General features: G+C 53.5%; 1 protein-coding gene across 1 annotated transcript in view; it reads left to right on the forward strand.

The window, feature by feature from the left end:
- Positions 1-14,503, forward strand: part of PLXNA4 (plexin A4) — a 365,212-nt gene extending 350,709 nt beyond the window's left edge. Inside the window, 3 exon segments of the mRNA XM_021709797.1 lie at positions 3,443-3,655; positions 10,791-10,941; positions 13,255-14,503. Coding sequence (XP_021565472.1) covers positions 3,443-3,655; positions 10,791-10,941; positions 13,255-13,350 — 460 coding nt within the window. The 3' untranslated portion in view covers positions 13,351-14,503.
- The last annotated feature ends 10,222 nt before the right edge of the window (positions 14,504-24,725 follow it).

Below are 24,725 nucleotides of genomic sequence, written 5' to 3' on the forward strand. Positions count from 1 at the left end.
CTCCTCCTCAAAATGCCTGCTCCCCTCCACTCCCTCTCGTCAAATCTGTCTCTCCTCTTTCTTTCCTATCCTTTAGTCAGTTAACAAACAGTTATGGACCCAGCTAAAGGAGCACAAGAGATACGCTCAATGTCATGACCGGGGCACTCTCCCATCCAGGTACCTCATGGTGACTGATGCCAGGCTAGACACAGAGGCTCACAGGCCAGTCAGATGTAGCCCCTGCCCCCAGGGAGCTGACAGGCAGGAGCATGAGGCAAGGAAGCTGCCGCCTGGGCAGAGACGGATGCTGTGACGGGGGACGTGTCGTGGCAGCTGGATCACAGAAGGGCAGCATCTGAGGGTGACTCCCAAGCGGGGTTTTGAAGCACTCCTAGGAGTCCTCTGGGTGAACAAGGAGCATTTCCAGTCTCAAGAAACGACTCTCTTCTCTCCCCACGGACTGTCTTTCCAAGCTCCATGTGGGGAAGCGACCTGCCCTCCCCGCTCTGTCTTCATTTGCACTGACAGGATCCCCAAGTATTCACAGGCCCTCCAGGTGTCTTCCCTGGGGTACCCTCTCTCCTCTTCACGTGGGTCACTCCCGCCCTCATCCGTGAGTAACTCGTATTCCAGGTTGAAATGGCAAGCTCAGACATCAGTGTCCAGCACTTGGACAGCGCCGCACACCTTGGTGGCTCAGGGAACAAGGGTGAGGTGCAGGGTGGAGCGGGGCAGCTGAACACTCCGTCTGGGCAGGGCTGGCCCTCACCCCCCTCCCCTTAGGCCCATAGCTCCAGAGTGGCCACCTGCAGCTCCTATGTGGGGCCCGGCACAAGTCATCCTCTCAGATCATTCTTCCGAGGCAGTGAGGGCCTGCTGCCTGGCACCTACACCTGCCAGGACTGGCAAGGCACTAGGGCACAGCCAGTCATCCTGGCAGCCAGCCCCGGGCCTACGCAGTGCACAGAGGAAGGTGGATGTCAGGCTGTGATAACACAGCTTCCCTTGAGGTCACACACTCTGGCTCCTCTCCTTCACCCAGGACGAGGCTGTCTTTGCTGAAAGTGGCAACCCGGCAGGAATGAGAGCCACGGGGCTTCCTACCACCCTGGCTCTTGGTGAGAGGAGGCCTCCCATGTGGGGTTCTTCCAAGCTTTCTAAGACTGATCTGGATTCTTCACTCGCAGCGGGAACGCCAAGTGAGGCGATTTCCCCCTTTGAAAGTTCTGCAGGGTCCGGGCCTTCCCAGTGCCTACCTCCAGGTAAGGCACGTTGAGCTCCCCCATCTCCTTTGCTACCTTCAGAGCTGTCCTGTGGCCAGCTGACCCATCTGCTTTGGCCACTGAGTCTTTCTACTTATACCCTGGTGGGTGTCGGCAATCCTCCCCAGACCTTCTCTTGGTCCTGGCTGGGGAGGGGGGTGGGTCTCTCCAAGTTATTTCTACATGCACTTAGTAGCCCATTATGGAAGTGTCGCCTACAGTGGTGTCCAAACCATGTGTTTTTCAGCCCACGCCTCCTGCTGGGGTAAGGCCACCTCCAAAGGTGCCATCATATCCTTGGGATAGAACCAAGTTTCCCTCTGATGCCAGCTCTTCCAAGCTCTCAGGTGTTTTCGCAAAGAGCGTCAGGTCCATGTGAGGAAATCCCATGAGAAGGCAGCCAAACTGAGCTCAAGTTCTCCCATCCAAGGACACTTCTCCTGACCCTGACCTGATCTGGGGCCACCCTGGACAAGAGACAGCTAGTCTGGGAACTTTAATATCTGCACAGGGACTTGGAGCTAATTGACCTTGATTGGAAAGAGATCATCTTTTAATTCCTGGCCCAAGGTGTAACCCACCCTCTTCCCACCCCCTTCTCCCCAGTGTTCTTCCTTTCCTCTTTTAAATAAACCTCCTGCTCATTTAGCCTGAGAGGCTGCAATCAACCAGATATTAGTGCCAGCACTAATGGCAACAATATGCTAATATTCCATCAGGCAGGAGGCTTGGTGGGTGCCCATCACCACAGCCTGCTTAGGGAGGGGTAGCGTGGGCGACAGACAGCAAGTGTCATGAGTGTGTCCTCCCAGGGTCCCTGTTCTGGGTGGGACTTCTGGAAAAATAGGACAATGGCAGAGATGTCATGTGCTGAGAGTCATGCATCCTTGGTTCAGGGCTCTGCTCCCAGCGTCAGGAAGGTTGCGCCACTGGCATGGACTCGCTCTCATCTGAGCATCATGGCTCTCTGAACTGTTCCTGGATGCCACCCCACGACTCTCTTCCAGTGATGAGGCAAATGCCACCAAGCATCGTCAGACCCCAGTGCTGCTTGCTGCATCCCCATTGGGTATCGGCAGCCCTGAGTGTTGGATCTTCCTGTACTGAAGAAGAGAAAGGCAATACTCACTCTTGAAACAGTGCAGTTCAGAGAGTTTCAGTTCTAAGCGGTGAGCCGAACCCAGAGCAAACGTGACACCTCTTACTCACACGAATTGCATCAGGGGGTGATAGGAGGCAGCAGGGAGGCCCATGTGTGACCCTCTGTGGGGTGTGCGTGGTAACCACCAGTAGGCAGGGCAGGCTTCTCCCAGCGCCCTGGGGTCCTTTCTAGCAACAACTTCCATTCCGTTCCAGACCACCCTACACTTTCCCTGATGCTAATTCCCTACCTGCAGCCCGTCCTCCACCCCCTCCTGGCCTCACCCACCTCCAGGGCGTGTTTTGAAACCAACTTTCCAGTGTCCTCTCTGGGTAGTCTCGCTCCCCTTCTGCCTTGGTCCCACATGGAGCCCTGCACTTTCTCTGGCTCTGTCACACGCAGTTCTTCAGCCATGGACTTCACATCTGTCTCCCCATGAACCCACCAGAACATGTTCGCCACTATGTCTCTAGTCACGAGCATGGTCCCAGCAGGCCATAGGTGCTAAGCCGGGCAGACAAGGGAGTTGAGGGTGGGTTTTTCAGCATGCCAGCATAGAGAACCAGTTGGCTGCCCGGTAACTCAGCCCAGTGCCTTCGCCGTGCAGGGATGAGGACAGCCAGGGAGGATAGGTGTGAATCCTGCCATGATGCACAGCGGATGGCAGAGTCAGATAGGAAGCCCCGTTTCCAGGCTATTCCTTAAAGTTTCCAGTCAGATGCAAAGGGGGAAGACAGCGGAATAGAGTCGGAAATCCACGTTATAGCACACATCGTGGCCCCTCTTCTGCGAGGGGAAGGCACAAGCCCTGCAGTCAGTGGGCACCCAGTCCTCCCCAGGCCCTGCTGAGGGTGTCTCCGCATGTGATACTCAGCCCTGCTCTTCCTCAGTTTCCCGAGAGGCAAATCGGGGCCCTGCAGACTTGCCCCTCTCCAGGCCCCAGCACAGAGGCGCTTCCCAGCTCCCAGCCTTCTCTCCTTCTCTGGAGGCCTCTCCTGCTCTCCTGTGGTCCTGCTGTGGCCCCAGGCCCCCTGACCGTCAGCCTCTTCCCCCACAGCCTGCCCCTGCGGTTTTGGGTCAACATGATCAAGAACCCGCAGTTTGTGTTTGACATCCACAAGAACAGCATCACGGATGCCTGCCTGTCGGTGGTGGCCCAGACCTTCATGGACTCGTGCTCCACATCCGAGCACCGGCTGGGCAAGGACTCGCCCTCCAACAAGCTGCTATATGCCAAGGACATCCCCAGCTACAAGAACTGGGTGGAGAGGTGAGTGCCTCCGGGGTAGGGGCTTGAGGGGCGCCGAGTTGGGGCCTCCTCTTGGAGCCGGCAGCTTCCCCTGAAAGGTCCCCTTCCCCTCGGCAAGGGGCTGACGCCTCCAGACGAGTTGTTCACAGAGCCTGACCTGACCAGGGCGACAGGCACACCCCATGTCCAGGTGGTCGCGTCCACAGAAGCAGGAACAGGGACTCTGTGCTCTGCTTCCTGTGTGGCAGGCCTGGATCTTAGTGGGTGAAATGCCTTCTAGGCCCAGGAAGGAGATGGGATTCCTGGCTCTCATCCCCCCCACAGCAATAAACACATCAATACAAGCCATGATTGTGGCCGGGTGTGGTGGTTTAAGCCTGTCATCCCAGCACTTTGGGAGGCTGAGGCGAGAGGATCGCCTGAGCCTGGGTGTTCGAGACCAGCCAGGGCAATGTGACGAGACCTCATCTATATAATAAATTTAGAAATTAACTGGGTTGGGTGGCATGTGCCTGTGGTTCCAGCTACTTGGAAGGCTGAGGCAGGAGGATTGCCTGAGACCAGCAGCTTAAGGCTGCTGTTGTGGCTGGGAGCGTGTTACTTCACTCCAGCCTGGGTGATAGAGTGAGACTCCATCTTGAAACAAACAAACAAACAAACAAAAAATAAACAAACAAAAACCCTGTGATCCTAAGATTTCCAGAGACCAAATCTTGCTGCAGCAAGGCTGGAGGCCCTGTTCCCTGTCTGAAGGTGCACCTGTGAGCTGCCAAGCTGGGCTGGTCCCACAGCAGTACAGACTCTTGGGTGAGGATGGCCAGGGAAGACAGATGTGAATCCAGCCACGATGCACAGCGGATGACAGAGAGTCAGAGGGACGTGGTGGCTTGTCTGGGCCACAGCAGCCCCCATGCCAGGCACCCAAGCAAAGCTCTAGCTGGAGTTTTGTCCATGTGCTCATCACAGTGACCTGAACTGCAAGAGGACAGCCATTGTTAGCCCCTCTGGTGCCCACGAAGGTGACACACCATATTCACAGCATGGCTGAGTCATCTGCCCGGGATGATCTAAGCGGCCAAGATGCAGCTAGATCCCAGTCCTGTTAGGACTCCCAAATCTTGACTCGACTGTGATCCTTCAGAAGGGCCCCCTGCCCTCCTGTGGGTTGCCTCCATGTGATCTAAGGAGGGTGCTCCTTCCTACAGAGGGCATAGCCCACACCAAGGTGTGTGGTTTTCTGAGTAATGAACAAGTTGTCAACCCTGGCTCACCCTCTCATCCTAGCACCTGTGTGTAGTGAACAACATGCACAACTCTACATGGCAGTCCCTCTTCCAGACTCCCTTTCTCTTTCTTCCGTGAACCTTACAGAAGAAAGCCTAGATGGGCTCTCGGATTTGATACTTTTTTTGAAGAGTAAAAGAGACCAGAAATGTTTCTTGACTCCACGACTGAAGGCAAAATGAACTGTATCAAACTACCCATGGCAGAGAGACAGTCTCGATCTTTATACTTGGAAATTGCCTTCCCCAGCATAGAGAAAATGACTGAGAGGGAGTGGAGTCTGCCGTCTCCGGGAGATCGTTTCACTAAAAGGTTGAATGTTGTTTTCCCGTCCCCTCGGTTCTTTGATACCTCCTCTGCCTTCCTGCAGGTGCACATAGCAGACATGCTCCCTCGGCAATCAGGGAGAGAGCTAACTCTTTTGTCCTGTTTCTGATTATGTCTGAGTCACCGAGAGAGGCTCTCACCTCCCGCGCTGCAGACAAGGCTCATCCTCCTGACAAGAGAGATGCCTGGAGCAGGCCCCCCGCCATGGCCGCCGGCTCTTCAGCACAGAGAGGCAAAGGGCAGCTACTGGTCCACCAGCACGGGCACAGCATCCACGATGGAGCCGGGAGGGAGGGGACTAGGAGGAGGAAGGCTGAGGTATCCGCAGAAAGGACACTTCCTGGAGCATGCTGGCCAGTCGGAGGCAGGACTGCTGCTATGCCGGCTGTCGGCCTCTCTGCCTCTCGTCTGCGTGGTGCTGTGAGATTCATGCCCAGCTGCGACTGCGGGCCCCAAGTGAGCCCCATCCAGGGGATTCTTTTTAGGAGCGATGTGATGGTTTCTGTGGAACACGCCCTGAGTCCACGGCAACATGGTCTCCCACCTCCCCATCCAGGGGTGCTGGCAGCCTACAGTTCAGAAGGATGATGGCGAGCACTCGCCTCTCATGGCCAGGGCTCACCCACTTCTGAATTTGTTGCCTGCCACTGTGAGCCTGCGGATGGCCTGCCCAGGACAGCGACTCGGCGTGTGACCTACACACACGTGGGGAGTCATCAGCACCGTCATGGCAAGACGTAGCGTGACCCTGGCTGCCCCTCTTCTGAGTTCAGGAGGCCTCACTCACTCTGTGGATCGAGCAGCATTGGTGATTCTGGGGTAGCTTGCGTCTCCTAGGAGGTCTTTATCGGCCTGTCCTTCCAAGCATTCTTCCATCACCCTCCCACTCATCCACCCACCATTGTCCCAAATCTCTCTCATCACTCTCCCACCCGTCCTCCCACCCATTCTCCTGCCATTCCCCCGTCATCCTCCTGCCATCCTCCCCCCTTCCATTGACCCATTCTGCCATCCATCTTTTTACATCCCCCGCCATCCCCATCCCCCGTCATCCTCCCACCATCACCCTGCTATTCCCCTTCCCACCATTCTCTCGCCATCCTCCCACCATCCCCCCACCGTCCTCCTGTTCATCCTCTCATCTGTCCTGCCCTCCATCTTTTCCCACTAACCTCCCACGGATCCTTCCACCCATCTTTTGTTCTTCTATTCATCCTCCCTCCCGTTCTCCCACCCATACTTCCACCTACCATCCTGCTCGTGCTCCCTTCTGTCTTCCTGCCCATCCTCCCATCCCGTTCCTGCCTCTAAGTACCTTACAAAGCATGTGGATTGTGGCCCTGCTGTGGCCTCCCCGTCTGCCCTGCCTCATCTAAGAATTCGGTCTTTTGGCTGTGACCAAGTCTGGAGAAAGAGAGGGGGGCATCTTGGATTTCTGTGGACAATGAACTGCTACGCTCGTCCTGCAGAGCGAAACTCCACAGTGTGGTCACCACGAAGTGGTGTGTCATGATCGGTTGCAGTTTCTCTCTCATTACCCAGAGCAGCGCATCTGCATACTTCAGTAGTGATTTCCTCTGAGTTTTACTTGGAGGAGCTTCAAGGTCATCCCTGCAGCAGCACCGGCCTCACTCACTGCCATCAGTCGGTTCTCCAGGTGGGGTGTGAGCCACCGGGGCCTGGACAGGGTGTGCACACGCCGAATGCCATCCATCACGTGTGTCAAGGCACAAAGGAGGTTAAGGATTTTCAACTGTCAGATATGCCTCGTAGGGAAACCATTCAGTCAAACGTGTAAAGCTGACAGCTCACCCTGGGAGCAGTACCAGAGGGGAGGGGTAGACATGTCATTAACATATTCATCAACCTCCGGGCCAGACGTGTATGGGATCCATCGTGAAAGTATGGGGCACTTGGGCTATGCTGGGCTTGATCCCTCCCCTGGTACCCCATGGTCAAGGCAGCCGCACAGAGGAAGACTCAGCAGGCCCCAGGAGCTGTCCCAGTGGGATGCTCAGGGCAGGAGGCCTCATTCTGCAAGGCCTGGAGAGACCACCCAGAGGTTCACAGAGAAAGAGACGTGGGTGCAGGGCCATGAGCGGCAAGAGGTGGGGCTAGCAGAACGTCTGTCTGGGAACATCTCTGTGTCTGCCTCTTCCTCCTTGAGGTGTGTGGAGGGATGCCAACATTTTGTTCCTTTCAAAGAGTGTCAGACTCTGGGGATCTTCTTCCCAACCCCCAGAGATCCTGGAGGCAGAAGCGAGGTGCTCCCCACCATGCTCTGGACCCTGGAGTTCCGCCAGCATTCTCCACCCCATAGAAGCCCTAGGGGGCTCCTAGGAGGTCTTTATCTGCCTATAAGCATGAGACCCCATAGATGGCCAGCAGTGGAAGATCCACTCTCTGGGGCCTGGCCAGAGGACGGGTGTTGGAACCCTAGGTGTGGCCTCCTAGGTATGAGCAGCTCAGCAGGGAGAATTGAGGAGGGCTGGTGATGGACCAAGCCCCTCTCGGCAGGCCAGGCCTGGGCCCATGTCAGGGAGGACTAGGGGGCTCTCAGAGCACCGGTCCCCTCTGAAGACACGCTGTCTCCAGGAAGAACTCCCGAGGGAGCAGGTTCAAGAGCAGGGGCTGGGCTGACCTTTCCCTTCCTCCCTGCACAGCCAGCGGATGAGACGCTGTGTGAAGTTCATTAGCAGGGGTTAACCGCATTCCTCACTGCTGATAATGCTTCTCAGCAGAGGAACACAGGACGAAGGCCAGCATAGCCAGAGCGAGAAGGAAACAATGGTACCCAGCAGAGGGAGTGCCACATGGGCCACAGTTACTTTCAGGATGCTGGCTAGGAAGTGGGCCAGGCAGAGCCCTGGAGGAGAGAAGGAAGGCAGCATCCGCACTCTCTAGCACTAGGCAGGGCTGGCATCACAACGGGAGGATGTCAGTAGCACTTGAACTCCCACCGTCGAGGGACTTGCGTTGTCCCCGGCCACTCAGCTCAGCTGGGTTTGAACTTGCTGTAGATGATGTCACGTAGTTGGCCCATGTGCCTAGCCACAGGCGTGCCCTGGGCCCACCTGGCCTCCTTAATGCAGAGGTGTAGGAAAGAGACCAGACCGATCTTGCTGTGAGAGCAAATGGTACGTCCAGGGGAGGACCCTCGCCCATTCCTTCTATGTGAGGTCAGAACCTGCCCTCACCCACTCCACTCTTACCCTTCCTCCCTTGCTCCAGCCTCTTTCCATCTCTCTTTCTCACACATACCAGCATACTTTCTAAGTATTCCCTTCGGAGAAATGGACTGGGCTTCAAGTGTCCAGCCATTGTGAAGGCACAGAGTGCTGGGTGTCTGTTGTTTCCATGGAGGATGGGTTCCTTCATTATGGAGACAGCGGTCAATAACCTGGACTCCCTAATACCCCAGGGACTATAAACGCAGCAACAGGAGACCTGTCACTGTCGGCAAAAAGCCTCATAGAACCATCCACCTGCACGAAGGATTTCATGGCAGGCAACAGAAATGGCAGGCGTCTTTGCCTCTGATGACAGTTATGGACCCTCCATGGGAGCCTGGGTTTTCTATCCTGGCCAGAATCTCTGCCAACAGGTGATAGAGTACACCTGTCCGGAGGAAGCTTTGGACCCAGCTGTGTTCTCGTTTTTTCTTTTTTTCTTTTTTTGAGCTGGCTGCTGGCCATGGTACCGAACGATGTCATTTGCTCATGGCTGTTCTGTGAGGATAACCTTGGCCTGGCAGGTGTGGGATCCCAGAGGGGATGATGACACAAATCTCCTTGGGAAAGGCAAGGTGGGGAGCTGCCACTGAGACCTCTGGTCTCCCGCCATAAAGTGGAACACCATCATTTACTGCCTTCCAGAAAGAGCAGCAGTGAATTGGGTCTCTTGCTGGAACATTATACCTGGAATGTCATTAAGTTCCTCAGAGACCTGCGTGCTGAGATGCCTCAGGAGGTGTTTTGGGTGTGGCCTGGGTCTTGGAGAGAGCAGGCTCTTCTGCTGATGAAGCAAAGGAGCCATGTTGAGACAGGACAGGGACCGAGGCCCCGATGGCTCTGGAAACGGGAGGGGGTGGGGAAGGAGGAAGGTTGTGAAGGGTGGAGGTCCAAATGAAACCGGGGTCAGGGTGGCCACGTCCTGCCACCCTGCTGTATTGAGAAAGGCCACATTGCTAGGCACTTGTCCTCGTTGCCTGTCTCAGCGGTGTGACACAGGCCAGGACCTCTTGCTGGGCAAAATGCCATGAGTTCAGTGAGGCAGTTTTCACAGCATCCAGTGTGGGCCATTGGTGTCCCCTCATTCCCTTTCCAGAGAGCACAGGTCTCATTCCCCTCCCTTGGTCTGCCATCCCTGCATGGCTGTGGCCCAGAGCAGGGCAGCTGTCCGGCCCTCACCAGAGTACTCTGGCAGCAAACTGAGCCATCGTCCCATGCAGGCCCTGGAGTGATGGTGGGGACCACGCAGGGAGGCACCTCTACCAGCTTTTGCCTAGCTCCTGGGCACCCACAGGGACAGGAGGAGGGCAAGAAGCAACAGGGCTGACACATTCCATTGGAGCCGTGAGGGAGAGACGCAGGACAGGGGTAGGAGGTGAGACTGCTCCAAGCCTCTGATGCAGCTTTGAATTCAGGCACTCGGGGCCCATCCCTCTCACCAGCACTTACACGACTCTGCCTCTCCTTACACTTAGGGCCCCCTTCCCTCACCCCAGACCCCACCCTGAAGACTACCCCCTCCTCCCAGCATGCTTCCTCCAGTGTGGCAGCCACAGGGAGGTCATGTGGGCTGCACTGAGCCTTGCAACCTCCTGGGTCTGTGGACACCTCCCTTTCTTTTTCATGCAGCCCACCGGCCCACAAGTGTCCTGGAGAGGGTGACAAGCGGCTGTCTTTCGGGCACTGAGGCCTTTCAGTTTTTCATTAGGAAACGCCACCATTCCCCTCTGGCAGAGGAGTTAGAGCTTGGTGCATAAAATGTCAGATTGCAGAAATTAAAAATGTAAATGCTGGCATCTAATTAACCAGTTGACAGCAGTGCACAGCTGCAAGTGACAGTGACTGATTGCCTTCTGCCTGTCTCTCCCGAACAGCCTCCGCTCCAACCCTCCCGTTTAGCCCCCAGAGAACAGAAGACATTAGGGAGGAGCCTTCAGGCCCTGCTGGAAGGGACCTCTTGTGTCTGTGGGCGGGAGCATTAGAGGAACTGAGACAGTCTGGACCACTCTGAGTGGTAGCTGGGAGCCCAGGGGTGTGTGAGGTAGGGCCCCTGTGACTCCTGGATGTTCTCCCATCAGCCCTCTGACAATAGCGTAGGCACCCCCATATGTGTGCCCCTTGCCTCAGGGCCACAGAGGGCTCTACTGGGCCACACCCAGAAGCCCAAGTGGGAGAGCAGCCACCGTGGTCCCCAGTGGTCCCAGCGCAGGCATTCGCTACCTGGAGCACAAGTCAGATCCCACACGGTGCTGGGGATTTCTCCCTCCTCTTGGCTCCACATGCAGGACTCCAGCTTCTCCCCACACCCCCTGCAGGTATTACTCAGACATCGGGAAGATGCCGGCCATCAGCGACCAGGACATGAATGCGTATCTGGCCGAGCAGTCCCGGATGCACATGAACGAGTTCAACACCATGAGTGCGCTCTCGGAGATCTTCTCCTATGTGGGCAAATACAGCGAGGAGGTGAGCCTGTCCTGCCCAAGCCATCGGGAGGTGGGGGCCTAGGCCAGGGTCAGCCCTGCAGGCTCATGTGCAGGAGCACCCCGCGCATGCCCCCTCCTGTGCTGGGGTAGCTACCACCAGTACCTGGGGCTGGGCTTCAGACATGACCGCTAGAAGACCCCCATTCCATCAGGGCTGCACAAATCCCTGTTTTTCACAGATGTCTGAAGCCGTATCTGCTTCTTTCTCTTTTTTATGCTTGTTTTCTCCCCATGATTTCTTTCTTATATTTTTTCTGTTTCTCTCCCTGATCTAATTCTCTTTAAACAAGCACCTCCCTGCTCCCACGGGCAGGCTATATGGTACGGTGTGGAATAGTGAGAACTGGATAAAACAGAAGACAGCAGAAATGAAATGGGTTAGAAATGAAACAGGCAGAACAGAATGTGCTTCTAGTTAGTGTCTTCCCTGGTTGTAAAAGCCCACCTGCAGCAGCCACCACTATAGATGCTGCCTTCTTTCTGGCCAGTACAAAGGGATTATGGGGTTGTTCTTGGCTATGCAGGCTTAAAGCAGTGGGCTCAGGGTCCCGTCCCCCGCAGATAGTAGCAGGGCCACCTTCTCTGAGTGTAAGGGGGGAGAGGAGCTGGGGACAGCACCCCAGGCTCCCTGCTTCCTCATGGCCTCAGCACTCAGAGAGTGGAGGGGTACCCCGGGCTAAAGAGGTAGCCCTCACAGGCCATGGACAGGGTCGTTCTGTGACCCTCAAGTCAAGGGACAATGGAACCGGGGTCAGCGGTGAGTCCTTTGGGGGGGACCCCAGATGCCAGTGTGTAGGCCAGTAGTGGTGCAGGGCAAAGATTCCACCCATCGGTGGCAATGTGATAGAGAATAAAGGTGATGTGGAGTGCACTATGTGGAGTTGTAATGGCCTCATCTTGGAGAGGACTGTCTCTTGGTATAGTGGTACATTCCTGGTGTCAAAACATCCCTTCTTTATGAGGTGACGGTGCCCATGAACCATGGTTCACTGCCAGCTCAGAGGTTGGCCAGCTCCATCCTGATCTTCCCACTTAAAGACGCATTAATTGGCTTGTGAAATCCAAAGCACCAGGAGCCTCCCTTGAGCCTTCAGCCTCCTCTTAGCCTCTTCACCCTCCCCTCCCCTTAGATCCCAGCACCAGAAGATGCCCCCTGTCTGCCCAGTGTCTCTTGTGGACAAGGCCTTGTGCTAAGGGTGTGGTACTCACAGATTTTTTTTTTAATTAACTGAAATATTTATTCATTCACTCATGAGTAAATTATGAAATAAAGATTATATTCATAATACAAACAGGACAATATGAATGTGCTGCCAAAGATATTATTGAAAAACTTTTTTAATTTTCATTTTATTTTAAAGATGTGGGGTATAATTCAGGTTAAAGTATACAAATGATCATTGTACAGGGACAGTCTGGGCTTCTCTTTGGTCCTCACTTTACCTGGCTTGAGAACAGGCACCCTTACTGATGAAGCGTGCCTCCCCCCTCAACTCAGAGATATTATCCAACTTGTCCTTTCCCCAGAGATAGATGAGTCAACCCTGCATTTTACAGATGAGGAAACTGAGGGTCAGAGAGGTGACGTTTGGTCCCATGTCACCCAGCTGGAAGCCAGCAAAACTTCACTCAATTCCGCATGTGCCACAATTCCGGCTGCCCCTGTCTTCCACCAACTGCCTGCCCTCAGAACAGGCTCTGGTGAACGTCATCCACTGGATCGTAGTGACCAGGAGGGCTTACAGTCTTGCTCTTCTAGGGATACTTGTGTTTTAATAGGCAAAGTTAAACCAAATGATTTTCTAAGTGTGGAATTTTAGACCTCAGGAGCAGGTGGGAAGGTTTTCCTTTTGGGGAAGGAGGCATGGGTTGTCTTAATATCTGTGAAATCATATTCCTGTTCATCCCTGAGTGCCACACTTTGCCACTGGACGTGGAACTGTCTACTGCTGGCTGACCTGCAAGTCCCTGTAGCATCCTGACACTGGCATCTTCAACAAAGCTTCTGCCCTGGCAGCCAACATTCACTGGCGGTGCAGACAGGCTGCTATGTGTGCCGGTGTCCTGCACTCACTGCCTTGTAGGTGCCCACATGCCACAACCCAGGCCTAAGTGCCACCCCCCCTCCTCACCCATGCCTCCCAGGCTGCCGACCCACCCAGCCGAGTCAACATACCTCTGCAGGGGCCTGTGTCTTCCTAGCATTTGATCATGTCTGTGCTGTCTGTGTGACCCTGAGAACACAGTCGTACACATGTGCACTAGTAACCTCCCTGTCTCGGCCCCTCCACAGATCCTTGGACCTCTGGACCACGATGACCAGTGTGGGAAGCAGAAACTGGCCTACAAACTAGAGCAAGTCATAACCCTCATGAGCTTAGACAGCTGAGAACTGTCCTTCCAGGGTTGCCCTGGGGGGGACACACCAAGCCGTGCCTCAGTCTAGATCATCTTTACCAAGTGCAAGTTCCGACTGGCATCAGCAGCATCCCCTGAGCAGTGCTGTCTCTCCTGCCCCCACCTCTCTGCCTCTTTCTGTTTCTCCCTCCTTCCTGGCTCTCTTCTCTTCCAGTTCCTCTGCCAACTCAAGTGGACCAAGCCACTGACCCTCAGTGGATCCAGGGATGGCCAGGCTCACGGCAAAGGAGCCAACCAGAGGCTATCAAGAGAAGGTCTCTCCCAGCTGCTTCTGACTCCAGATAAGGATGAGGATCTAGGGACAGAGGACATTTCTGTGCTGTGACTACATCTTCCACATGAGGATTGCCTACTTTGGCCCAAACCTTGGCCTCGGGAAGAGACAATGAGCTCAGTGTTCTCCTCACTGGGAAGGCACTGCCTAGCTCTATCTTCCACAATTCCATCTCCAGTGGTTGGCCAGTGTTGAGAAGAAAGGCCACACCCCCTGCGTAGGCTGGAGTGGGGCATTGTGAGCCATTGGGAGTTGCTCCTGGGGCTGCCTCTCCCCTGCTGGGCTGTGTCCAGAGGCCTCCTGTCCCCTTCCAAGTGTCCAGAGAGAACTGCCTGCCCAAACCCCGCCCCTGGGGAAAGCCAGACAGGAGAAAGAGTAGCAGTGACTTTCCACCATGGAGATGCTCCTGACCGTCTGCTCCGGCTCCTGGCAGCAGAAATATAACGTGGAAAGAGAGAAAAGGGAAGAGCTGCACCTATCCTGGAAGCAGAATTATCTGTTTTCCATTCACCCTAAATGCAAATGCATCATGCCCACAGTCCTGGGTCCAGTCCCTTGCCAGAGCCCTGAGTGCTGTCTGGAAAAAGCATCTGTCTCCACCCTCCCTGTTATCCTTCACCAAGGGCCAGCATGAAATGCAGAGTGCGTCCAGGGGCTTCTACCTCTAGCCGTTCCCCATGGCTCCACCCCTCCATGCTTCCTGAGAACTCCCGTGAAGGCCTGGGCCGACAGCCTGGCCCCTGCTCCCTGTCAGAATCTGGTGCCGTTGTCATGCTGGTGATGATGTCACTGGGCTGTCCACACCTCCTCGGGAAAGGTCTCAGCATCTCAGCTGTCTCAGTCATTTTCCTTCCTCGTCTCTTCAGCTGTCATCATCGAAAGAAGCTGACTCAAGCTCAGCCTCACGGAGACAACCACCATGCCAGCCAGCACCAGTCCCCAGCACGTCACATCTGAAGGATGTGAATTGTCGAGCAGATGGGCCTGAACGAATGTGGGAAGAGAGACATGCAATCCAGGCCCTGGCATCCATCTCTCCATCCATCCTTCCATCTATGGATGCAACTTCTAGCAGGCAGGCAAATACATGCTCAGAAATGGATGCAGGCAAGCAGGGGCTCTGGGGAGAGACAGCCTGACGGAAGACTGTAGGAACCTGCCGTCTTCAAGAGACCTTAGGCACCATCTGGCTCAGTGTCTCCCGGCAATGCTCTTCCGGAGCTATACCATGTGGGAGACCTGGGGAAGCGTCCTCGAAAGGGACCCTGAAGCCCAGGAGTCCAGGGTCTCACCTTCACTCCCCAGCATCAGAATTTGCTCCTTGTCATTCACCCAGAATGAGCCTGCCTTGGGGAAGGAGCAGCTCCATTTCCAGCCAAGTCCGCAGAGCATCCTGTACTTTTGAGAACACTCACCCCTTTGGATATGAATTCATGTGCGTGTGTGTGGATGCATGTGCACGCATGAGTGTGTGCGTGTGTGCGTGCGTGCATGCAAGTGTGTGTGTGTCTGCCCCAGGGGTAGGTGGAGAGCTCAGAAAACTTTCTTGTTCTTTGTAGGATAATTTGAAGAGTTTTCTTTCTCTTGCCCCTTGCTCACTCATTGATCCTGCAGTTTCCGGATGCTTCAGTGCCTGCTTTCTATGCTGAGAGCTAGTGGGCAAAGGAGAGGTCGCCTATCCTTAGGAAATCAGGGTGGTCACCTGCAGAGACTGGACTGCGGCGACTCAGGGCAGGGCTTTGTGAGGTATCACAGAGGACACGTGACGGCAGAGACGCCAACAACCTAACAGGACGAGGAGAAGCACAGGAGGGGAATGTAACCAAAGGTTCTGGCAAATGTACAGCCAGGTGGAGAAGCATGGGTCTTCCAGCCTTGATCACTGTCCTTCTTCCCAAGAGGTCCCAGGACCTGGCAGGCCCGAGAGGGTGCATGTGGGGGCCGGCTGAGGAAGTGCCTCGGCCACCAGAATATTTTTGCACATATGAAGGGCTTGGGGAGGAGAGAGACAGGAACATATTTAACACAGATTTGCTAGATGGAAGCTGTGTGTGCAAGTGTGTGGATGAGTGACTGCATTTTGATTTATTTTTTAAGTTTTGCACAGTTAGAAAAAAAAAAGAACAAGCAGGAAAAAGACTGTAATCATAGTTCTGCTGAACCTTTTATTTTTTACTGGATGATGATTATTGTTATTGTTACTTTGGCGGTACAGGACTTTATTTTTTCCATGTTTTTATTATGAGAAAAACTTCAAACACCTCAGAGAAACACACATGTCAGTGAGAAAGAGGAGACAAGGACAGATCTATTTCCTGGCTTTGCTCGTTTCTCCTGGGAGGGGTTTGGGGCAGAGCTTACTTTCATTGCCGGGGTGGGATATTTGCCTGTCGTCTCTGGGGTCTGCTTGGTGACAGAGGTATCAGTGCGGGTCACCCAGAGCCACAACCCATCTTGTTCATAAAAATTATCTTTCCTTTTGCTGTTTGTTTTCCGTTTCTCCCGTTTGAATTCTTAATGCACGAGTGATACGTTTAAAAGCGAAGACAAGCAATGTTGTCGGAAAGCTGACCTTTCCCCTAAAATCTTCTTTTCAAATTCCCCTGAGGACCTTCCATCTCCTCCTGGCAGAGCAGAGCCCCAGGGAGCTATCCAGGCGATTTGCAGGCCCCAGAGAGAAGGGACTGGGGAAACTCAGTCCTGCTTGGGACCAAGTGAGATGAGGCCCCTAGCGGCCTCTCTGTAAGTCAGAGTTTATTTCCAGGATCACGATTCTGTTGTGACTGGGGCAGGGGGCAGGGAGGGAAAGGCGGCCTCCCACCCTCCCTTTCTACTCCCCTCCTGCACCCGCCTTCCCGGGCTCCAAACGGTACCAGACCAAGCAGGCAAAGTAACTTGCCAACGTTAGGTGGGGAATTTGTACTTTGGGGGAGAAGGACTGAAGGCTGGGGGCCCTGAGTTTTCAAGAATGCATGGAGGAGGCCGAGGAAGAGAGCTGCAGGCTGGTCACCTCTCCCAGGCAGCACAGGTCCCTCCGGCATCCTTTCTTGGTCCCTTCCCATAAGGGGAGGCCCCAATACTTCTTGGTACCTGCAACAGGTGCCACAGAAGGAAACTGACCGCCACGTCAGTTACTTCCTCGGGAAAATGTGTTCTTGCCTTCTTCTTTCAATATGTTTTTAAACTTGGGGACAGAGTATTCCCGAGTATCCTACAGGCCAAGGTAGTCACCACCCCAGCCCAAGTTGGCCCCTGGATCCTCCCTCCTATGCATTTGCAGCCAGCGCCTGAGCTCAAGGGCCTCTTGTGTGGGGCCATGCCCAAAGGAGACATCATTTTAAATAAATTCCAAAGTTTGCAGCAGACTGGCCAGGACTGTTCCCAGGAGAAGCAGTGGGAGAGGTCTCTGGCGTCGGCCCCTCGGGCACCAGCTGCTCGCCTTCCCTGTCCGGGGCTAACGTCTGTGTGCTGCCCCATGCTCCCCTACCGTGAGGTCCCCGGGGTCTAGGTCCTGTTGCATGTCTGGCTTCTGGCTGTGCTCCTCCTGCAGCCGCAGCGTGTCACCTCCCCACCCCTCTGCCGTTCTTCATTGTCCCCCTGCATGTGTAACCTCTGCCCCGAGGCTGTTTATTCCTTATCGTTCCTGCCCCTTTCCCACCTGGCCCAAAGCTCCTTTCCCCATTCAGCCAAGACCCTGCAGGTTCCCTACAATGACTCCCTGAAAGTCCTCCTGTGCAGGAGGCAGCCCTCTGCTGCTGTTTCCAGGCTCTGAAGAATGCTGTGATGAGTGCAGGCCTCAGTACCACAGGCTGGGACATCAGAAAGAAAGCTCCGTGTATATCTGACTTCTTTCCAAGCAGATGTTGCCTTGACTTCACGGTACGCGAAGTCAAAGGCTGAACCAAGTGAAGGGCCAGTATTATTATTAATCAAGAACAAACTCTCTGCCTGACAGAGAACCAAGAAGGAAGGGAAAGATGGGCAGACACAGGGAGGTGCCTAGCAGGTGGCAGGCCAGAGACCCCTGGCTCCTGGCCCTGGACCTCACCCCTTCCAAGAACTGTGAGCCCGGCCAGCAGTCCCAGTCAGCTCTGAAAGGCCTTGGAGGAGCACCTCTGTGAATAATTCACCTCCAGGAAGTAGCCCTGCCTCTGAGAAGACCCCACCCCAAGCTGCTCACTGCCCTGGCTCCTCCTCCCCTCGGTTGGCCCTCTCACTCCATCTGTATCAAAGGCCTCTTCCCTCCTTTTTTCGGGCAGCTCTCAGGGGACCCCTTGGCCCCTCCCTGATGGAAGAATAGTCTGTGGGCTGTTTATTGGGAACTTTATAGTTGTTTGTTTGGGGTTTGAATATTTTAAGAGTTAGAGAGTAAGAAGGGAGCCAGGAATGGTTGTGACTTCCAGGAGGGTGAAGAGAGCCTGTCATTAAGGAAGGGAGTTGCGACCTTCCCTGATGTGACCCTGCTGGAGACCCCCTGGCTGCTAGGATTCTCAGTGCTTCCCGACACTTTTGACAGACGGGGCCCCCAATGCCACCTTTTCTCTTCCCGCCTCCTGCCGCCCCGACCTACAATTATCCCTCATGTAGAAAACATGAGCCTCGTGTTCCAGAGCAGGAAACAGGGACCCCAGGTGACACCAAGTGGCGGGACACCCTGCAGACTTCTACTCCGTATGGTGCTCTGAGGGCGACGAGCCCTTGACTGCAGAACTCCATGGCCAGTCTCCCATTTGGAAAGTAATCCACTGCAGTAAAAGTTTCAGACAGTCAAGACCAGGGTGTTTTTTTTTTTAACTGCCATTTTTTGCTCCTCCATAAAATATTTTTTTATTAGAGGGAGTATCCAAGTTTTAAAATATATAGGATTTTGTTGGTTGTAAAAGTAATACATACTCATTAGAGTCCCAATTAAATTCCTTGAGTAGACTGGTGACTACCTGAAAGCAAAGTAAAGCTAAACAGAACAAAATCCTTAATGAACGAAAAGAACTTTCTGTTTGCATTGGCAGAGCTGGTGAGGTGGTGCAAATAGGCTGGGATCTTGCTTTGGGGGCCTCCCCTGATCTCCCCTCCCATCCCTTGTGGCTTCTGTCTGGTCTTGGCTCTCCTGACTGGCCCTAGTATTGCTGAATCCTACATATCCCTTATCGGCGTTCCCCAGACTGCAGGGGACCCTGTAGAGACGGGTCACCTAGGCACTGAGTCTCCCTCCCCCAAGATCGCAAAAGCAAGTGGACTCGGCCCATGCAGCTTACCTCCCAGCAGTGTCTTTATCTGGAATTAGAACTTCTTTTGTTGGTATCTGATCTTTTGACTCAAGCACATTTTGGAAGGCTCCCTTACAGCAGTAGAATTTAAAACAGAGGATACAGTGAAAGAGCAATCCAAAGGACACCTATGAAACTGAGACCACTCAACCCGACAGGAGTAACGAGCGCTTTCCGCACAGATGTCTGCCACACAGGGCGTGGACGAGGACTGGCTAGGTGTGCTGTCTGTCCTCCTTCCCTCTCCCTCCCTGATGTTCTCCCCAGCTCGCGGGCTTGTTAAACCTTCTGTTCTTTAAAACAAAAAGCTAGTTTACCTCAAAGAATCTTGCTTCCACTTGGAAACCCACGACGTTGAGTTTCAGAGTGGACAGCCCGCCCCTCCACCACTCCTGCCTGGGCCTCATGAAGTGTTAGCTGCTCTGAGCAAGAAGCGAGGCCCCCAGACCCCGAGACAGGAGGAGGAGTGGATATCACTCTGCCCTCCTCTCCCCTGAGTGGGTAAGGCCAGCCTCTCTTCGAGCAGGGTGCTGCCAAGTTGCCGTGGCAACCAGCAACTCCAGGGTACCACAGCTGACAATGGCTCAGCAGACTGAGGTGGGGGAGGTGGTGCAGGGGTTCTGGCCTGGCCAGATGACCCAGAGTTTAGCGATGGAGGGGAAGGTGAGAAACAAACAGGAATGACTGGATTGGTGTTTGGAGGGAGCAGTGGGGGTCTCGGCATCGCTGAAGGAGGCAGGGCAGGTCTGATGCAGTCACCCCCTTCCAGCCCCATCCCGCTTCTGTTTCAAAACAAAGCTTCCCACCTGGAACACTGACCCTTGGTTAGAATAAGGCAAAATGTATCTTTAGATAACAGTATTATGATGAGCCCAGATCTAGGTGGATGAGCGCTGTAAGAAGAGGGTTTTCTGGTTTTGATTTTTAAAGAAGAGTATCCTAGTAAGATTTTAAAAAAATGTTTAAAAAGTTTTTAAAAAGGAAACCTATGCTATTTAAATTGGAGCCCAGTTGTAACTTGGTAAAGGCAAGCTTCTGTACCTTTGTTATAATTAATTGTATACCTGTGTATGTAAATATAAGGCATTCCTATTTTGCAGTTCAGAACAAAAAAAAAAACTTATTTGTAATATAGAATAAAGTTTATTAAAAAATAATTAAAATGCAGTTTGGGATTTGGGATCTTTCATTATGTGACTGGCTGGGGGGTGGGGGTGGGGGAGGTGGCCATATGAAGACGACAGCCACCACGACGTGCAAAGACACAGTCCCATCTCCTTCCAGTGAGGGCTCAGCCCAACTGCCCTTGCACTTAAGGCTTGTTCCCAGCTGCAAGGCAGCTGCTGCAGGTGGCAACGTTTTGGGCTAGAGAGAGTGAACAGCCGCCAGTCAGTGCTGTCAGCAGGTGAACGCTTTCCTGCGGAGCCCGGTGAGCCTTGGAATCCCTCTCAACACAGCCCTCTAGGCCCTCACCCACTGAACTGGGGAGGCGGGGAGGACACAAGCGTTCCATCCTTGCATCAGATCTCCTTGGTGAGCTACCCCTCAATGCTGATGATTCCATCGGCCCTCGCTGTCCCTGGTATTTTGATGGAGGGTGAAGATGTAGCGCCCAGTTGTGTCTCTGGGTGGGACAGGGAGAGAAAGGGAAGGAAAAGGCTGGCAGTGAGGAGGCAGCGGAGAAGCCCGCAGGTCTCTGCCTGCCCCACATGTCCATCGGAGGCCCCCACTGCTCAGAGATCCATCTGCCTCTTGAGCCCTGCATCTGCAGCTGGAGAAGGCTGGGCTGGAGGACGCCATGAAGTCCCAGTGTTTTCCTTATTCAAAGGCAAAGCCATGAGGGAGGGAAACAGGAAGGAAGGACAGACAGAAATATGGAGGCAGGAGCTGAGAGAAGTAGGGTAGGAAAGAGGAAGTGGGCCAGACCAAGGTAGGCCCTGGGGGCCCCCACTGATGATGAAGCTTCGGAAATCCCACCCCCATCTCCCTGCTACCCCCTGTCCCCAACCTCCAACCTTCAAAGCAGAGCCCTGAGCGCATCCATGGGGGCGTTCACCAGGACACAACCTCTGGTGGCCACAGAGAGAAAGGTCAGGAAGTGACTTGGAATGTGTCCACAGGGGTCCTGTCCCCACCTTGCATGGTCCCATCTTCCATAAGAGACTCCTCCTGAAATGGCAGGAGCTGCTGAAGGAGAAGTCCCAGTCAGCTAAGAACAGAGACCCTGGGCACAGTTGGGATGGCCATGGGACAAGCATGCCCGTGCCATCATGGGAACCTTGATGCTGGGGGCCTTGTGCTGGGGGTGGATCTGGGCTTCGAGTCCTCACGACCAAGCACAACCCAAGGGAGTGAAACCAATCCGGGTGGTTTTGTCCTCCTCCCTTAGTAGACAGACTCACAAGCAAAATACAGGTTGTGAACAGAAGAGGATGTTCTCGTCTCCTACATGAAGACGCAGGCTGGGTGAGGACGGGGATCTCACCTTGAAGGTTGGCATTGGCATTCCACACGGGCGCATGCTCCTGCTGAGCCCTCAGACCCCCTCACCTGTGTGAGCTCCCACTCTATCAGACAGGCCACCACAGTCTTGAACAGGCCACTGCTCTCTCCCTTGTTTCCCTATTGATAAAATGAATTGAGTTCTCACTGTGCTATGGAGCCCATGAGATCAGGGCAGGCCAATGTCGACAATGAAAGTGAAAGGAACCCAGTGTGCTGTGCAGGACCATATGTGTATGCAGTGTTACTACTAGTCATAGAAACAACACCATACAGACAGGAGTGGGTCGGTCCCGGGGCCTGAACCCTTCCGCCTTTAACCTGAGGACACTTGCCAGCTGCTGGGGCTACAGTGTTTACTCCAAGATAAAAAAAAAAGAAGAAGAGAATTATAAAATATAGTAATTCCCCCTGTTCATTCTTTCTTTTCTTTTCTTTTTTCTTTTTTTGTAATTCGTGTTAGGATTAGAAGCAAGTTCTGTTTAGAAATAGCTCCAAGAACAGTTTTTACATTTTATTTTCACATTGAAAAACATATTTGCTTCAGCCTCGAAGGGTGTGTTTACGTAAAATTAAATGAACGTGGTAGCAAGCCGCACTTTTTTGTCCTAAGTGGGTAATAACAAATTTAGAATGAATGACTTATTTACTCATGGCAAAATAAGTAAATGCCCACAGTTTATGAGATTTGTATGTTTTGGGGGCATTAAACTATAAGGATCTTCTAGGCAGAGACCATCACAGTCGTCTGACTTTATCACCCCAGCTTGGCACAGTGTCCCACACAGAGAGGGTGCTCAGTAAATCGTGACTGGGGAGGTAGGACAAGACAGCAGGCCTGGATGAGAGCAGCCAGCGTCACAGTGGGGAGTGACCCACTTCCCTCCAGTCCTTTTCATAGGGGGCCACGCACACTTGTCCCATGAATATTCTATCTTTGCAAAACTAATTCCCTGGGCCTGGCACAGTGGCTCATGCCTGTAATCCCAGCACTTTGGGAGGCCAAGGCAGGAGAATTGCTTGAGCCCAGGAGTTTGAGAACAGCCTGGGTAATATAGCAAGACCGTGTCCTCTGTAAAAATAAAAAAATAATAATTAGCCAAGTGTGGTGGCACATGCCTGTAGTTCCAGCTACATGGACACCTGAGCCCAGGAGTTTGAGGCTGAGATGAGTCATGATTGTGCTACTGCACTCCAGCCTGGGCAACAGAGTGAGACACACTGACTAAAAATCAAAACAAAACAAAAACAACCTAATTTCCTGAGTTGCAGCTGGTGGCTATCTTTTGTAAGTAAGAAGAGTCAGCGTGGTAGTCAAAACCTATCCCCGGGTTAGAAGAGTTGCTCTTAGCAGAGTCGATGGAGATGGGAGCAGGTCACTTCTCCATACCTGCCCACTTTTGTCTTAACAAAACTTCCACCTTGAACACCAAGCTGGAGGCTGCAGGGCTGCTGCGGGAATCCACCACCATGGAAGGCCCATGAATAAGGCTGGACCCACCCACAGAGATATCTGGGAGGTTGCATCACTCTTCAACAATACCTCCCCACCCCCCCAGAATGGGCAGTACAGTTGCCCATCCCAATAAATTCCAGTTGGTCTGCAACTGGCTTTGGGCCAATGAACTATGAGCACTAGTGACATTAGTCACCTGCAAGGATCTCCACAGCAGCTACTCCATCAGCCTGGACCCAGAGTGAGGACAGTGATGACACAGTGTAGAACCACCAGATGACTCCGCTGGGTACCTAGTAGGGGTGAAAAGTAAACCTTTGCTGCTGGAAGTCAGTGAGGTGTGAGGGCTGTTTATTCCTGCAGCATAGCCAAGACTATCCTGACTGCTACAGGGTGCAAGGGCTTTGACCTGACCAAAAGGCAGCCTGGTCATTGACAACTGATGTATGAAATCTCACCTTTAAACTGGAGAGAGCTATTCTTTTTTCATCTGTCTTTTTTTGTTGTGGTTTTTTTGAGCCAGTGTCTCACTCTGCTGCCCAAGCTAGAGTGCAGTGGCACAATCGTAGCTCACTGCAGCCTTGACTTCCTAAGCCCAAGCAATCCTCACACTCCAGCCTCCTAAGTAGCTGAGACTACAGGCATATGCCACCGCACAGCTGACTAATTTTTTAAAAATTGTTTGTAAGGCCAAGGTCTCTCTATGTTGCCCAGGCTGGTCTTGAACTTCTGGGCTCAACAGTCCTCCCAGAGTGCTGGGGTTACAGGAGCCCAGTCCTAAGTCTTTTTTTTAAATAAATATATGATTAATTGTTTACACTCAATATGAATCATTCTGTGGAAGTTTCTCATTTTCTTGAGCTAGGTTTGGAACAGATAAGGAGAGGAGATGAATACTAATTAAAAGAAGGAGAAGGAAAAAGAAAGAAGGAGCAAGTGCACAGAGAACAGGAAAGGAGGGAGGGGCAGGAGGAGAGACGTGGGAGGGTGAGAGGGTGAGGATGGACCTGCTTTGGGTGACTCCGTGCAGGGCATGTCCCGCCTGGGTCCCAGGCCACCTGCCACCATGAGGAGTTTTCAGCCCTCGGTGAAAGTCTCAGCATTGACACCCCACAGTGCCCAGGAGAGGCTTCTGTATTCATTTATTATCCAGGGATGCAGCCAAACAAGCTTGCTGGAAATAATACTCCATAGTTTTCTATGCGCTTTAATTTTGACCAATGACCAAGTCCACAGGAAAGCAGAGAGCAGAGAGAACTTGGTAGGAAGACAGGTCATGTTCTTACCCAAGATGGCAGCTGCCCCTGGAGGCCAAAAGCAACAGCCTCTTGGGAAGCCTGGAAAGATACTGGATGATTCTAATAAAGACCTGATGGTCCCTCTAAGATACAGGAGAGGAGGAAGGCATGTCCACCCCCACTCCGTACACACACCCCGAAGAGGGGGTCTTCTTACCCTGTTCCACATTAGAGTCCAGACCTGGGCCAGCCACTACCCCACCTTTCAAGTCCCCAGATCGTTCTGTGGTTAAGCCTCTCCAATCTCAGGGCCTGGGAGGACAGCTGGCAGGTCACTAGGGACATGCACTCTGCCCCATTCACAGGGAACACGTCCCCCACCTTAGGAAACTCATTCCTCAACTCAAAGGACCTCAACCGCCCTGAACTGCCCAGCTCTGCAACTGGATGTGCCTGCTTTCTCCTCCCTCCACCCTGCTTTACTTTCTGCTTAATGGATTCCCAGGGGCAGCACAGGTCAGAGATGCCACAGATAGAGCTTGTGAGCAGCCCCATGCAGACAACTGTAACTTCCACCCCACAATCAGGCCCCGATCTGCCTTTCGTGCC

The sequence above is a fragment of the Carlito syrichta genome, unplaced genomic scaffold (assembly GCF_000164805.1).
Source record: "Carlito syrichta isolate Samal-C Ts95f unplaced genomic scaffold, Tarsius_syrichta-2.0.1 Scaffold286999, whole genome shotgun sequence".
NCBI lineage: Eukaryota > Metazoa > Chordata > Mammalia > Primates > Tarsiidae > Carlito > Carlito syrichta.